At 48.1% G+C, this 13,891-nt stretch overlaps 1 protein-coding gene across 6 annotated transcripts in view; it reads left to right on the forward strand.

Moving 5' to 3' along the window:
• Positions 1-13,891, forward strand: part of LOC139009585 (tetratricopeptide repeat protein 7B) — a 191,201-nt gene that overhangs the window by 110,634 nt on the left and 66,676 nt on the right. For all 6 annotated transcript variants that reach the window (XM_070413837.1, XM_070413833.1, XM_070413835.1 and 3 more), the window contains 4 exons: positions 288-405; positions 1,603-1,660; positions 7,355-7,427; positions 9,993-10,153. In XM_070413837.1, the coding sequence (XP_070269938.1) occupies positions 288-405; positions 1,603-1,660; positions 7,355-7,427; positions 9,993-10,153 (410 nt within the window). The remainder of the gene's footprint in view (positions 1-287; positions 406-1,602; positions 1,661-7,354; positions 7,428-9,992; positions 10,154-13,891) is intronic.

Genomic DNA, 13,891 nt, shown 5'->3' on the forward strand with positions numbered 1-13,891 from the left:
AAAAAGCAAAGGTGAAAAGGACAGGAGCCCACCGAGTAGGAGAGTGATTTTGGAAAAGAAGGCAGAGAAGCAGGAGGGAAACCTTGGTGGGAAAAGGCAAGGTGGGGTCCTCAGGACTGTCAGAGGGCTCGGATAGAGAGACAGAATTGCCACCGTGGACTTGGAAGATTTGGGAGTCATTTTCACGGTGACTCATCAGAACTCTGTTCTTGGCAGCCGATGCTTCTGGTAACTCGTGCTGGAAATTCTGCAGGTTGTCGTTGTTTTTAATGTGTCTGATTTTTCAGTTGGAAGAGGCTGAGAAGTTTGCCAAAATTGTCGTTGATGCGGAAGAGAAAACGTCCGAGTTCAAGGCCAAAGGCTACTTAGCTCTGGGGCTCACGTACAGCCTGCAGGCCACTGACGGTGAGAGAAGCCCCACCCACGGGCCCTGGGACACAGGCCGGGCTGCCCGTCTGCACCTCGGGGTTCCCACACCTCCCACTGTCTCCGGCGGGCGCATAAGCTGGGCCGCTCTATGTGCCCACTCCTGTGCCCTGTCCTGTGGGGCCCTGCTGCTGCGGTCCTCGTTGCGTGTGCTGCTTGGCTATGGGAGGGAAGGGGGCTGGGCTGGTGGTGCACAGGGGGCCAGCTGGCAGGTGCAGGGGCCTTGAGAACCGATTCATCTCCCCAGCCTGGGCCTGCCTCTGCCCCAGCACTCGGCTGGGCAGTCCACCTGTGAAGGGATGTTGGGTCTTAGGCACAGGAATATAGGAGAGTTCCGGGCCAGCCTCTGCCAGGAAGCTTCCCTTGATTGGTCAGGACCTGCCCTTTCTCCATGCAGTCATTCTTTTCCTTTTAAAAAAAATATATTTTCATTGATTTCGGAGAGGAAGGGAGAGGGGGAAAGAGAGAGAGAAACATCAATGATGAGAGAGAATCATTGATTGGCTGCCTCCTGCACACCCCACATTGGGGACCGAGCTTGCAACATGGGCATGTGCCCTGACCGGAATCAAACCATGACCCCTGGTTCCTGGTCGATGCTCAACCACTGAGCCACACTGGCCGGGCCCACTTCTGAACTGATTTTCCTGGTCCAGTGTTGCGGGGGTCAGATCAGTCCCTAGTGTTCATATCAAGGTGGTAACACTCCTGGCCGTTGCACAGTGTGAATTAAACGGGCCTTTCTTGGCCCAGGATCAGAGCTGCTCGGTGCCAGAGGCCCTCTGAGGCCGTCCAGCCCAACACCCATGGTGCTTGGTGGTCTGCTCTGCCTCCTGGGAGAGCCAGGCTTCACCCAGTTACATGCCTGCATTTGAGAAAACAGCCGGGCTCCTCTCTGCAGTTCCCACTGGTCTTTTAAAGATGGCCCCCTCTGCCTGGGGCACCAAGAATGACCCTCAACTCACGCTGTCCCCTCGGCATCATGCCAAGTTACACCCACGAATGCCCGGGCCCCGGGTTGGCCTGGGCTCCGTGGCCCGCCTCCCAGTGCCTGGGGCAGCACTGAGCACACACCCACCCAGAATTTGTTGCTCATAATCCAAAGGAATGTGTAGTTTTTGTGATGAGCTTTGTATTTGTCCGAAACATGCCACTGACTGATGGAACCCTTTTCAGCTTCGTTGCGAGGGATGCAGGAGGTCCTGCAGAGAAAGGCGCTTCTTGCATTTCAGAGGTGAGTGGGAGTTCATCTTTTCACTCGGCTGTGCATAATGACACCACAGTGTGATGAGTATAAAAGGGAGAGATATTTATAAAGATTATGTAAACAGTGTTTTCCCCCCGGGAGTCTTTCCTCCCGAGCACTGAACACACATGTGGAAGCTCGCCGCATCATTTGTTACCGTGAAGATCTGCATTCTTCATCCGTCCGTCCTTCAGCCTTCGGGCACGTTTCCTTCCTTCCTAATAAAGCCAGTGCAGCTCTGGGAAGACAGATGCTCTGTATGTGTAGGGAGATGATTCCTTTTATTAAAGACATTTGTCATCATCTAGAAAAGGGATCATTCTTTCCTAGCTTTTTTTTTCTCTGCCTGTGAAGCTGCAGATTTTTATGTTAAGAAATGAAAAAGTCAGGTTTTAGGACAGTCTCTGAAATACGATGTGAAGACAGTCCAGTCGCTCCACCCCTGTCTTGCTCCGTAATACCTGTGCTGTGTCCATCATGTACCTGCTGTGAAATTCGGAGAATGCTTTATAATTAGCACGTGCTTGCGTGTCATAGTGTTCTCCCAATCCCTCATTGAACTCGTCCTCACCCACACCAGACAGGTGGACAGGACAAGCAGTGTGTTCACTGCAGGTGAGGGACTCGCAGGCAGGAGTGGGGAGTAACTGAGCCACATTGCCTTTGAGGTCAGGATAGCACCATCGTCTCCTGACTCTAACCCAACTTTTCTGGTACCTACTGCACTTCACTGCCCTGATTTTATTCTTATCGCAGCTGTAATAAATCACTAAAATGAATCATTGCTTGAACGTAAAGCCGCCTGATGGTAAATCCACAATTGCTATTGATCCTCTCTCTTTAAATATATCTGCGTTACATTGCTTTCTTGGAATTGTATTAGAAACTTAGTTACTTGCACCAACATTTCATGAGGACCTCAGTCACTAATACCCTTTGCTAGATTTCTTTCCCAGAACCGGGGTTGCCTACGGATTTACCGCAGGGTTCACGCCCCTGTCTTCATGAAATCACTATTACTTGATTTCGGTTAGTCCGAAATCTTGCATCTCACTTCTGCTTCCTGCCAGGCTTGCGAGTTGTGCCTTCACCTTGCCCGTCCCACGCTGGGTAATGACACACAGTCCGGATTGACACCTGCACACAGATCTATGTGTGTGCTGAGCTTTTGTTGCCGTTCTTCAGCATGGGAGTGGGGGAAGCCTTTCCATTTCAAATGATGTGGAGTTTTAACTTTTCCAGTCCTAGCTTGTGAAACACATGACTGCCTCAGAAAGCGGCCATTACATCTGCTACCCTTTTCTCAAGTCAGCACATCTCATTGGCTCTCTAACAACAGCCGTGGTGGTGGTCTGCCTTGAGCCGCCACAATTCGTAACTTCATGTTATGTCACAGCTGTTCCTTTGACCCGAATTCCTTCTTGTGCCTTTTACTTAGGTTTCAATTCAAAGAGATTTTCTAAAATATTAGTTCATGCAGAAATAAAGAGTAATAAAACCCTATTAACCTACGTGATTTATTGGCAAAGGCTAATGTAAATTAGTATTTGTGTGAAATAAAGAATATTTTTCAAGGAAATAAATTATTTTGTTTCAAGAACACATTAATGAGGGCTATTCTAGTACACTGCAGACCTGACAATCTGTAAGGAAAGATTTTAAGTAAATATGAATGATTTGTAGTCCTTCTTAAATGTAAATGGATATTTAAAAACCACTTGGATGAGAAGTACTTTTTTTTGCTATATATTTAAATCCTATGCCCACAATGCTGTTTATACTATTGCTTGGCAATTTTTGTTTAAAAAGAAAAGAGTGTAACTCAAAAAGGGGTGGGGTTGCAGATACAACATATAAATATTAGCTCTTAATTATGCCTGGCGTCAGAATTCAGAAAGATTTGCTGTCGGGTAAATTAAAAAAGGTGGTTTTTGAAGGCCTCCCTCTTGCATTTCTGCATCTTAATATTAAGGCCCTCCACTGTTCGTACGTCCAGAAGCTCAGCCCCTGCAGCTGGGCCAATTCATTCGGCCCGGACAGAGGTATAGTGAACAAGACCATGTTGTCTGCAAAGCTGCGAGTATGGTGCAGAGATGGCCCCACGTGCAGAAATCGGCTGCTCCAGGTGGTGTTGGTCGTGTTTGTCACTCAGTGTGAAACACGATCTCGCGTCATGGTGCTCTCCCTCCTGGCTTCGATTAAGTTTGCTTGTGGTATAATTGGTGTGTGTGGAAGGAGTGACCATCCCAGTCTTTCAGGAAGTGAGCAGTATCCCAGACCATGGGACTTTGAGTGCTGAAACCAGGGAAAACCAGGGCAAGTTGGTCATTCTGTGTGTGTCACTAAGGGGAGGCTCCTGAGTGATAGATTTAACCAGGTGTGTACATTTCCTCCCTTAACTGACTAATAAATACACTGATCACAGGTCCATTGTAATCTGGACAGAAGGAGACTTTGAGGAGAATTGACTGAACAAGGCAGCAGGGTGATATGGGGGAGAGAACAGGCCTCAGGATTTCACTTCTAGCTCTAGCTCTTTTATTGGATACTCTTGGACCAGGTGCTTAAAAGTAGATTCTTCATAAATTGTAGTTATTATTGTTATAAAGTATGTATCTTAAGGACCAGGGTCAAAATTGTTCAGCCTTTTCCATATTCTTGGTTCTAGAACATGTTAGAACCAGAGTCTAGGAGAGCACTGGGTGGACCTCAAGGTGTTCTGGGTTCTAGACAGGTGATCTTGGGGGCCCATCCCATGCTCTCCTGCGGCAGCCTGGCATGCCTCTCTCGGGGCCCTGCTCCCACTGTACTGTAATGGTCACTTTGGGTCTCCCTGGCTCTGGGGGAGAAGGGATGTTCTCCCATCTCCAGGCTGGTGCATGGTTTATCTCCAGGCTCCCCAGAGGCTGGCACAGGCCTGGCACCACATTGGTACTAAATAATGTGGGTGGGTGAATGGATGGATAGGTGGATGAGTTGATAGGTGGATGGACGGATGGATGAGTGGATGGATGGATGGATGAGTGGATGGATAGGTGAATAGATGAGTGGATGGATGGATGGATGGATGGAAGAGTGGGTGGATGGATTGATGAATAGATGAGTGGATGGATGGACGGATGGATGAATAGATGAGTGGATGGATGGATGGATGGATGGATGGATGGATAGATGAGTGGATGGATGGATGGATGGATGGACGGACAGGTGGCCTGGTGACCCCTCAGTCTAACAATTCCTTTTTATGGACAATACATTAAATGAATGGGCATGGAGTTGCTTTGACAAGGGAAGCGCTTTGTGAGCATCCTGTGGTGACAGTTTTAGATGTCTGGGTTTCTCCTAACGGCTCCACCAGGTGCTGTTCTATGGGAGTGGGGCTTGTGGGGCTGCTTTGTATTCATGTGCAGCGTTCAGCAGGGTTCTAGTTGTCAGGAACACAAATGTCCATCCTCTTACCTGCATGGCCTGATGACGTCTGTCGAGCAGGTTGGCTATGGGCGTGTCCTGAGATCAACACCATGCACTTTTTCTTCTTTTGTTGAGCATTCTCCTTATTTTCTTTTTTCTTTCCTGGGCTAAAGTAGTCAGTTTAACTCATTAGCCAAATTGTAAAAATAAGATTTTTAAAGTGTGTATGTTTAAGTTGTGCCTCGTGAGAAATTGGCAGTTGGATATCCATCATTACCCAGGTTTGCAGTTCTTCAGCTGCTGCCCAATCTTCCCAGAAACGCCGAGACCCCAGGCCCGCCTGGTTGTTTTTGTCACAGTGTGTGGCTCACAGCACGTAATCACTGATGAGGCCAAGGTGGGGTTCATGTCAGAACTGTCCTCACCCATTACCCAGAGCCACCAGGCCATGGCCAGTTCCTCACCTGGGTGGTGTTGGGTGGAGGCAATCATGATCTGATGTAACTTCACCTTCAAAACCCTAACCTGGCCTGAGAAAATGATAGCTCTGAGGGTTTCCTGCTGAAGGTTGTAGAAGCCTGACTTTTTATTCATTAGGAAAGAAATGAAATAAAATAAAGAATGCTGAATAATTCATTGTCTCTTCATAACTCATTTTGTATTAGCTTCCCCTGAATAATTGAGGGAAACAGAAACCATGATGTCCCGATCTCATTTCTCATGAACACCAAAGAAAGATTCTTTTTTCCCTTTTCTGTGTATAGGAATGATAGTGGCCTGTTTTGTGTCCAGTCCACCTCTGAAGCAGTAGCCGTGTACAAATTCATGGGAAGAACAATACTTATCTATAAAAATGAAAGCATAATATGCTAATTAGATTGGACAACCTTCTGGACGAAGCCGGGGCTGTGAGGGAAGCCCGGGTCCCAGATGCCAGAGGGAAGCCAGTGCCATCAGCGGGGGGAAGGAAGGCCTACTCTTGCACGAATTTCATGCATCGGGCCTCTAGTAAAATAATAAAAACTAGAGCATAATGGTAGAAGCAAAGCTTTAAAAGGGCAGCGCAGGCAAATAGCCCGAGCCTGTTACCCTACGGTGAGGAGAGTCCTAGCCACAGTTCCAGGAAGTGGTGAAGTAACCAGGGAGTGGATTTAAGAGCGATAAAAGGACAGACTCCCCTTGCTCCCCCAGTCCCCACAGGAGCTGCCGCATTTGCCCAAACAGTGGCCCAAATTGTAGGACTCGGCGTATTTCCTGGATGGCAAACACCTGGAAGACTTCTTAGTCTTTTTCCCCACAGCAGATGGACAGTTCCATGAAAAGGCCTTTTACTGCATGAAGCCATCCTTACTGTGTTTGCCTGGGGTATGGCTTTCTTTTTTCTCCTGAATTTGTTTTCTGCCCCTAGAAGATCCTCCTTTAATCACAGAATGTTGACAGAACAGGATGAAAGGCTGTTTATTATCTGGGCCCCACCGTTTTTTAATTAGTCTGCTCCATCGTGCCTTTTAAAGAAAGTGAAGTTGGTTTTCTCTTCCCTCCAGGCTGTCCAGCAGAGAGTTATGTCTCGTATATAGTCCCATTTTGAGTTGCTCGTGGTGAAATATGATTGACTCCCACATAAGAGCAAGAATGACCACGTTGGCAAACAGGAGTCCAGTACAGCTCTTCCCAGCTGGGTGTCAAAGGCCAGTCAGTAACCCTTAGGCCAGTGTTTAGCTTTACATGTCAGAGTTGCATGGGGCTTGGTAGCTTTGGAAGACTGAATGAGTCTCCTCCTCCTCTCCTAGAGTTAGTTCATCAAAAATGGAACCTCACTTTACCAGCAAAGCTGCGTCTTGATTTTCGTATGGTTTCTCTGAAATCCAGAAATCTGGATGAAGGTAGCGTTAAGGCCAAGCCAAAACTCAACGAAAGTGCAACTGCCTTGCCCAGGACACCATGGCCTCACCGTGTCCCAGCGTGACGGTGAGTGGCCAGAGCTCAGAGCCTGCGGATTCTGCACCTCCGGGCTGCTCCTCAGAGCCCAGGGTCACGGCTGCTGCTTCAGAGGTGGACCGAACACAAGGCAGGCCACTCATTCCTGTACACAGAAAAGGGGAAAGACAGCACATTTGTTAGTAAACCTTTGTTTAAGTGAGACATTCAATAGTTAAAAATGGGGTCTTGGCATAAAAATGCAAATGATAAAAAAGCGAATGTGACTGCTTGTTGGATAGGGAAAGTAGAATGGCCTCTCTCAGGTACTAACAGCCGTAAATGCTTTTCCAGGGCCCACAGTCTGTCACCTACAGATCACCAAGCAGCTTTCTACCTCGCTCTGCAGCTCGCCATCTCCAGACAGGTCAGTTTCTCGAATGTTCCTAAACTGGGTGCACGCTCTGTCTTGATGCAGTTCCTCCAGCGCCTCAGCTTGAGTTAGTAGCTGGTCCTCCACCCCAGGCTGACCTGGACCTGGACCAGGGGCCCTCCTCCACACAGCGAAGACCTGGGTGCTCTGGTCAGTTTGAGCATCAGCTGTATAGACACAGGCCAGGCTCTGCTTTAGGAGTTTTAGTCCATAGACCTGGAGGGCCCAGCCCGGGGTCGACGGCAACATGGACACAGCACGTGGCAGACACCTTAAACCCAGGGGTCATCGAAGAGCCCGTGTGACTTGCCAGCAGAGCCCATGCTGAGCTCTCAGCAGAGTGGAGATTGGGGTGGGGCCTGGTTGCCATAAGGTATCAGGGATTGACGATGCCAACAGGCATAGACAGAAGCACCAACCAGTTCCTTTCAAATACGTGGAGGTCTGAACATTACACGCGGTGACTCCTGGAGTAGGAGCGTCAGCAGTGTCCTCGGTGGAGGGACAGCTTCGCTGGCCTTCATCCTCCCTGTTGCAGTCTCCAGAAGCCGCCTTTGCCTTCTCGTCCCTTCCTGTCCCCTCCCAGCTGTTCTGGAGGCTCTGGCCGCATGCCTGCCTGCCCACCAGGTGCAAGACACTGGTGGTAACCCCAGCACATTCCAGAGCACTGACTGGAGGGTGAACGAAAGGTCAGCTCCCCAGACGTGCCATTCCCCTGGCAGGCCCGGCTGCAGGCATGCATCTGACTTCCCGGAGAGGCGGCTCCCTTTGGCGACCTGGGGACTAAGGAAACCAAGGTCCTCGCAACTGGCGTGGTGTGGCTCACAGCTGCAGGCTCGTGATGGCCACCTGGACCCTCCCCCCTGACCCCTCCCTACCTTCTCTCCCTCCCCCGTGAAGCCTCCTACCTGCCGCAGCCTGCACGGCCCCTTCCTCTTGCTCAGCTCTCCTGTTTGGTGTCTTTCCTGCCTGAGGGGAGGTTCCACGCGGGCAGGAACCATGGCTGTCATCGTCACCGCTTTGACCAGCAGCTGGAATGCTGCCTGGCAGGTGGCAGGCACTCGGGAGCACTCCCTGAATGAAGGAGCCAGCCTTGCATTCCTTCAAGTCAGCTGTCCCTGCAGGATGCCATTGTGAACCCTGTCAGTTCATCCCTGTCTGCTTTGGTCAGACTGCACATTGACACCCTGCCTTTCGAGCCTCCCCACAGTGCAGGCTGGGCGCTGTTCACACCCCAGTTCTCACCGGGGGATGGACAAGGTCACAGAGCCTTTGTGAGCGCACAGCATGACAACCCCAGGCCCTGGAAGCTGAACTTCCTGCTGACCTCAGGCAGGGGCTTGTGGCCTGTTATCTGTACAGCCAGTGCCCTTTGAGCAGGGGAAGAGGGTGGGAGAGGAATCAGAAGATCTAGAGGCCACTCCCATCCCAGAAGTTCAACAGCTGGGTGACCTTGCTCAAGTCGTTTCACCCCTGGACTCAGCTTCCTCCCGTAAACGATGGGTTGGGCAGATGGTCTCCCTTCCAGCTGTGTTAGCCATGACTCTGTGGCTCAAAGCAGGAAGCCTCCGTAGCCAACATTTATAATCAAATTCATCAAAATGAAGTTGCAGAGGGAAACTAACCGATTTGGAAAAAAACAAAGTTGTGGCTTCCTACTAAGGAGTGAGGTTTCTGAGAGTTTGGGAAGAAGCAGGGGAGCTGAGAGGGGTCCAGCCAGGGGACTGACGTTGGGAGGGGAGACCGGAGGGGGCCCAGGCCAGCTGTGGAGAAAGCTTCAGGTTGTAACTCTCCCCAGAGACTGCTAAACCTCCATGGAATCTAGGGTATTCAGTCCTCATCTGTGCATTTTATCAACCATCGTGCTTGGGAGGTTTTGAAGAAAGTCTTGAACAGCTATTGCATTTTAAGATCAAGGCTGTGTCCGGTCCCACTTGAGTTTGAATGTGGCATTGAATGTGGCACTGCCATTTGTTTCTTGGATCAGGGTATTTGGGTTGTGGTTTGGGAAGGTGTGGGGCGTGTGTGTGTGTGTGTGTGTGTGTGTGTGTTTCCCTGATGGAGAACCAGGGCAAAGGGACTTGGCAGGAATCATGGGTGTCTGATCATTTAGAAAGCTGTTCTAAAGTTCGTGACTTATTAAGCACTTTTATTTCAGTAATACTTTAAAAAGTGAGAACAGTTCAGTTAAGGCTGTTAAATTCCACTAAAAACCTCTGGCAATTGCTATGTGCCTCCATGTAGTAAAATTATCTTTAGCATAATTCAAAGTAGATCATTTTTGCAGAGAAAGAGAAAGTGTTTACTTAGGGGTATTGGCAGTTACACAGAGAAACGGTATTACTTTGATGATTAGATTATTGCTTGAAGAGAGCGTCTTGTTTTCATGTTTGTGGCTAATATCCCGGTGCTTTTATAAAGATGGCTTCGTGTGTGTGTGTACGCGCACATGTGTGTGCATGTGTGTACACATGTGTGTGCGTGTGTGTACACATGTGTGTGCATGCATGTGTGTGCGCACGTGTGTTAAAAATTCCTGTTGGTTTTGTTCTAAACCAGATACCGGAGGCTCTGGGGTATGTCCGCCAGGCTCTTCAGCTTCAAGGCGATGATGTCAACTCCCTGCACCTGCTCGCCCTCCTGCTGTCGGCACAGAAGCACTCCCACGACGCGCTGAGCATCGTGGACATGGCCCTGAGCGAGTACCCGGAGAACTTTCTGTGAGTGACCCTGGGCTTGCGTTTTCCTTATGCGAAAGCTGTTACATTTACTTCTTCCCAACGTCCTTCTCTGAAATCTGACTTCTTCGTGGACACCCTGAGAGTAAATAGTACAAAATTCCTTTCACTCTTTCTTCACCATGATATTTAGAAACACATATACTGTTGACCCTTGATGCAAGGGCCAGGGATGCCAACCCCTGCATAGTGGAGGATCTGGGGAGAACTTCTAACACCCCAGAAGCTTGACTACCTACTGCTGATGGAAGCCTTACCACTAAACATACACAGTGGGTTAGCACATTTCGTATGTTACATGTATCCTATATACTTCACTCTACAATGAAGTAAGCTACAGAAAAGAGAATGTTATTTTAAAAATCGTAAGAAAGAGAAAATACATTTACAATATTTATTGAAAAAAATCCACATGTAAGTGGACCCACGCAGTTCAAACCGTATTGTTCAAGGGTCAGCAGTAGTCTGTTAGGTCGTCCTTGTTAAGTTAAAATACGGGATCTGTTTTTTCCATCGTGTACCCTTGGGCACAGGAGAGGATGTTAGATGGGCTATGGATGAACGTTTTTATTTTAATAGTTATGCATTCCTAAATGTACATTAGAAAAATATAACTGCATATCAAAGTGTGATTTCATGGAAATGGTCGCTCAGAGGGAGACTAAGAAATTTTTTTAATGAGTTGCTTTAAAGTCACTTTCAATAAAAATGTTAAGTAAATACTGGTAGGCACACCTGGATATGGCAAACATTGTATTAGACGAACTCCAGTGACTGGAACACAGGAAATACAGCTTCAGGGCATGTTTGTCCTGCGTTAATTCCAGGGTCTCCCTTCCAAGGTGTCAGATGATGGTTATATTTCAGCAACTTCAAACGAGATAGCTGACCTCTTTCTGCCTTGGCTTTCTTCTCTAGGAAACAGAATTCCTCAAATCAGTCAATATTTGTACCTCACCTAAGAACTGTCGTTGCAGACTGCTAGGTGCTTGGATGGTCTACTTATCTTTTTTTTTTTTTAATATATTTTATTGATTTTTTACAGAGAGGAAGGGAGAGAGATAGAGTTAGAAACATCGATGGGAGAGAAACATCGATCAGCTGCCTCCTGCACATCTCCCACTGGGGATGTGCCCGCAACCCAGGTACATGCCCTTGACCGGAATCGAACCTGGGACCTTTCAGTCCGCAGGCCGACGCTCTATCCACTGAGCCAAACAGGTTTCGGTGGATGGTCTACTTATCATCATGCTTCCGTAGACTCCCCGAACCCAGGCTTGTCGCCGAGGCTTTGCTGAGCAGGACTTTGTCTTTGGGCTCCTGGGCTCCTGTTTTTTCCTCAGGGAGTAGCTTAGTAACAGGTACACAGTGGCCAGAGACAGTCAACAGCCCTGCACCTGGCAGGTTCTAACTGTCTAAGGGGCAGGGGCAGGGGCAGTAATGGGGCGGGAAGCTGGTGGCCGGGCTGGCTCTCTGCACCTTCAGAAATAAGTGCAGGCCCACATTTTAAGTGGATCGCCTTTGGCTTGATTTCTCTGCCTCATCACCTCACCGTGTTTTTAATCAGAGAGTTTCAGCAGCTCCCCTTGGAAAACCGGTGCGCACATTTCCATTACAAACATTTCTTTGTCTCCAAGTGAAAAGAGCACTCTCTTCTCCCCATCCAGAAAATTCTCATTATAACCAGGAAACCTCTGACTAGAGATTTCCTTTGTAGGTTCAGCTATTTATGCAGAGCGAACTAAAGAGCTTTGCGGCAGTGTTTACTGCTTGCAGATCTCAGGCTTGCTCTTTTGCATACCGAATATATCTCGGATTTTAGCCGAAGCTGGTGAGCCCATGGAACCGTAAAGGGGTGAAAGCACTTGAAAAAGTCTCCCGTCCTTTACCCGTCGGTAAAGTACAGCCCAATGCAATTAAATTCCGCTTCTCTCATCCATATTTATAACGCCACCTTCCCACCGCGCACCCCCAGCGCCTTCATTAGAGCTGAGACTCGCTGTAGGCTCCGGCAGAGACGCCTGGGGGACCTTCCCGGGGAGGGCTTATTAGACCCATAGCCACCCACACAGCAAGCAGTAAACAGTGGCGGCTAATACGGCAATGCCTCCAGTGACAGCAGCCGACAGCCTTTCAGGCAGTGTAAGGAAGAACAGCAGTAGAGATATTTGAGGAATGCAAGCCTGTTATTTTAATGTTAGGCCGTGAGCTCAAAAAAAGCAAGGCATATGTCAGCAGGTCCGAGAGCAGCCGTGACTTGTTTGCTTTTTAAATATTTGTATTTCTTCCTCTGTGATGAGAGACTTCTCCCCGAGAAGACTTTATTAAAAGTTGGGCCAGATGTAGTCAGTCGATCCCATGGTTTGTTCCCAGCCTGGGTAAAACATTTCAGCAGCAACCTACACAAGATCCTGCGGGCACCTGTCATGTGGTATGACCCGCGTGTTTGTCAGCCTTGTCTCCAGCGGTCTGTGGGTCTCGGAGCGGGATGCCCTGTGTGGCTGGGTCCCCCCAGCCATGCCTCCCACAGGCTGAGGCGTAATGGATGTGTGCTCAGCACCTGCTGGATGGAGGTGAGCCCCTTCCCACTGTTCAGCTGTTGAACGGAAAGCAACTTAGGCAGCCTCTTAGCCTGAGGATGACAGAACTTTTTGGTGCCTGTTAAGCTTACCCCAGGTACTTAAACACTAACCTCTCTCATGTCCAGTGGCAGTGAGGATGAACACCAGAGAGGCCAGAACTCCCAGGGCATTTAGCTGCCTTCGCCAGTGCACTTAAGGCATTGCAATCAATGCCTTCCTTCATTGTAATCATTACATGGTAGTCACTCAAAATAATTCGTAGGAATTCCTCTTTCTATTACTGATACAGTGTTTTCAAATATGAAATATTTTAGAATCTTTTAAAAGTGATATTAAATATTAAGTAGAAGCAAAAAAACGACTTAGTAAATATATTTGAAGCAATAATACAACTGATATATGTATGTATACCCCCTCTTCGTTTAAGAAAAAGAACATTAATATTAATTTTAATTTCCTGTGTACCCCTCTATCCTAGCCTTACCTCTCACCTCACAGGTTAACCGCCGTTCTGAATTCTGCGCTGAGCACTATCTTGTGGTTCTATGCCATATATGCTTTACTCCTAAATAACGAAAATTTCTAATTTTGCATGTTTAAAAAAATTGTAATGAAATCATACGGAATATATCCTTAAAGTACTTGCTTTTATTGCTTAACATTATGTCCCTGCGGTTCATCCATATTGCACACAGCAGCAATTTATTCATTTATACTATGAACAGCACCTATTGTAGAAGCTTACCGAGATTTGTCTTTCCAGCCTACTGTAAGTGATGTGTGGGTGGTTTTCAGCTATTATGAACAATGCTGCTGTAAACATTCTCGCACAGGCTCCCTGTGCACATGTGCGAGCATTTCTTTAGCTATACACCCACCTTGGAATGAAATTGTTGGGCCATAGACTATGTGTATCTTCCATTTCACCACATCATTCCAAACTGTTTTCCAAAGCAGTTGTGTCGTTGTGCACTCCCACCAGCAGTGCCTGGGGACCCATGTGGCTCCTTACATTCATACTGGGTGTTGTCAGACTTATTTTTGGTGGTTGTTGGTTAATGGTATCACGGTGTGAGTTTAAGTTGCCTGTCCTTCATTATAATGAAACTGAACACCTTTCTGTTTGTTTATTGGCCAT

This window comes from Myotis yumanensis, unplaced genomic scaffold (genome assembly GCF_028538775.1).
Source record: "Myotis yumanensis isolate MYYU_CA2020_CCGP unplaced genomic scaffold, mMyoYum1.0.hap1 SCAF_1, whole genome shotgun sequence".
In the NCBI taxonomy this organism is placed as follows: Eukaryota; Metazoa; Chordata; class Mammalia; order Chiroptera; family Vespertilionidae; genus Myotis; species Myotis yumanensis.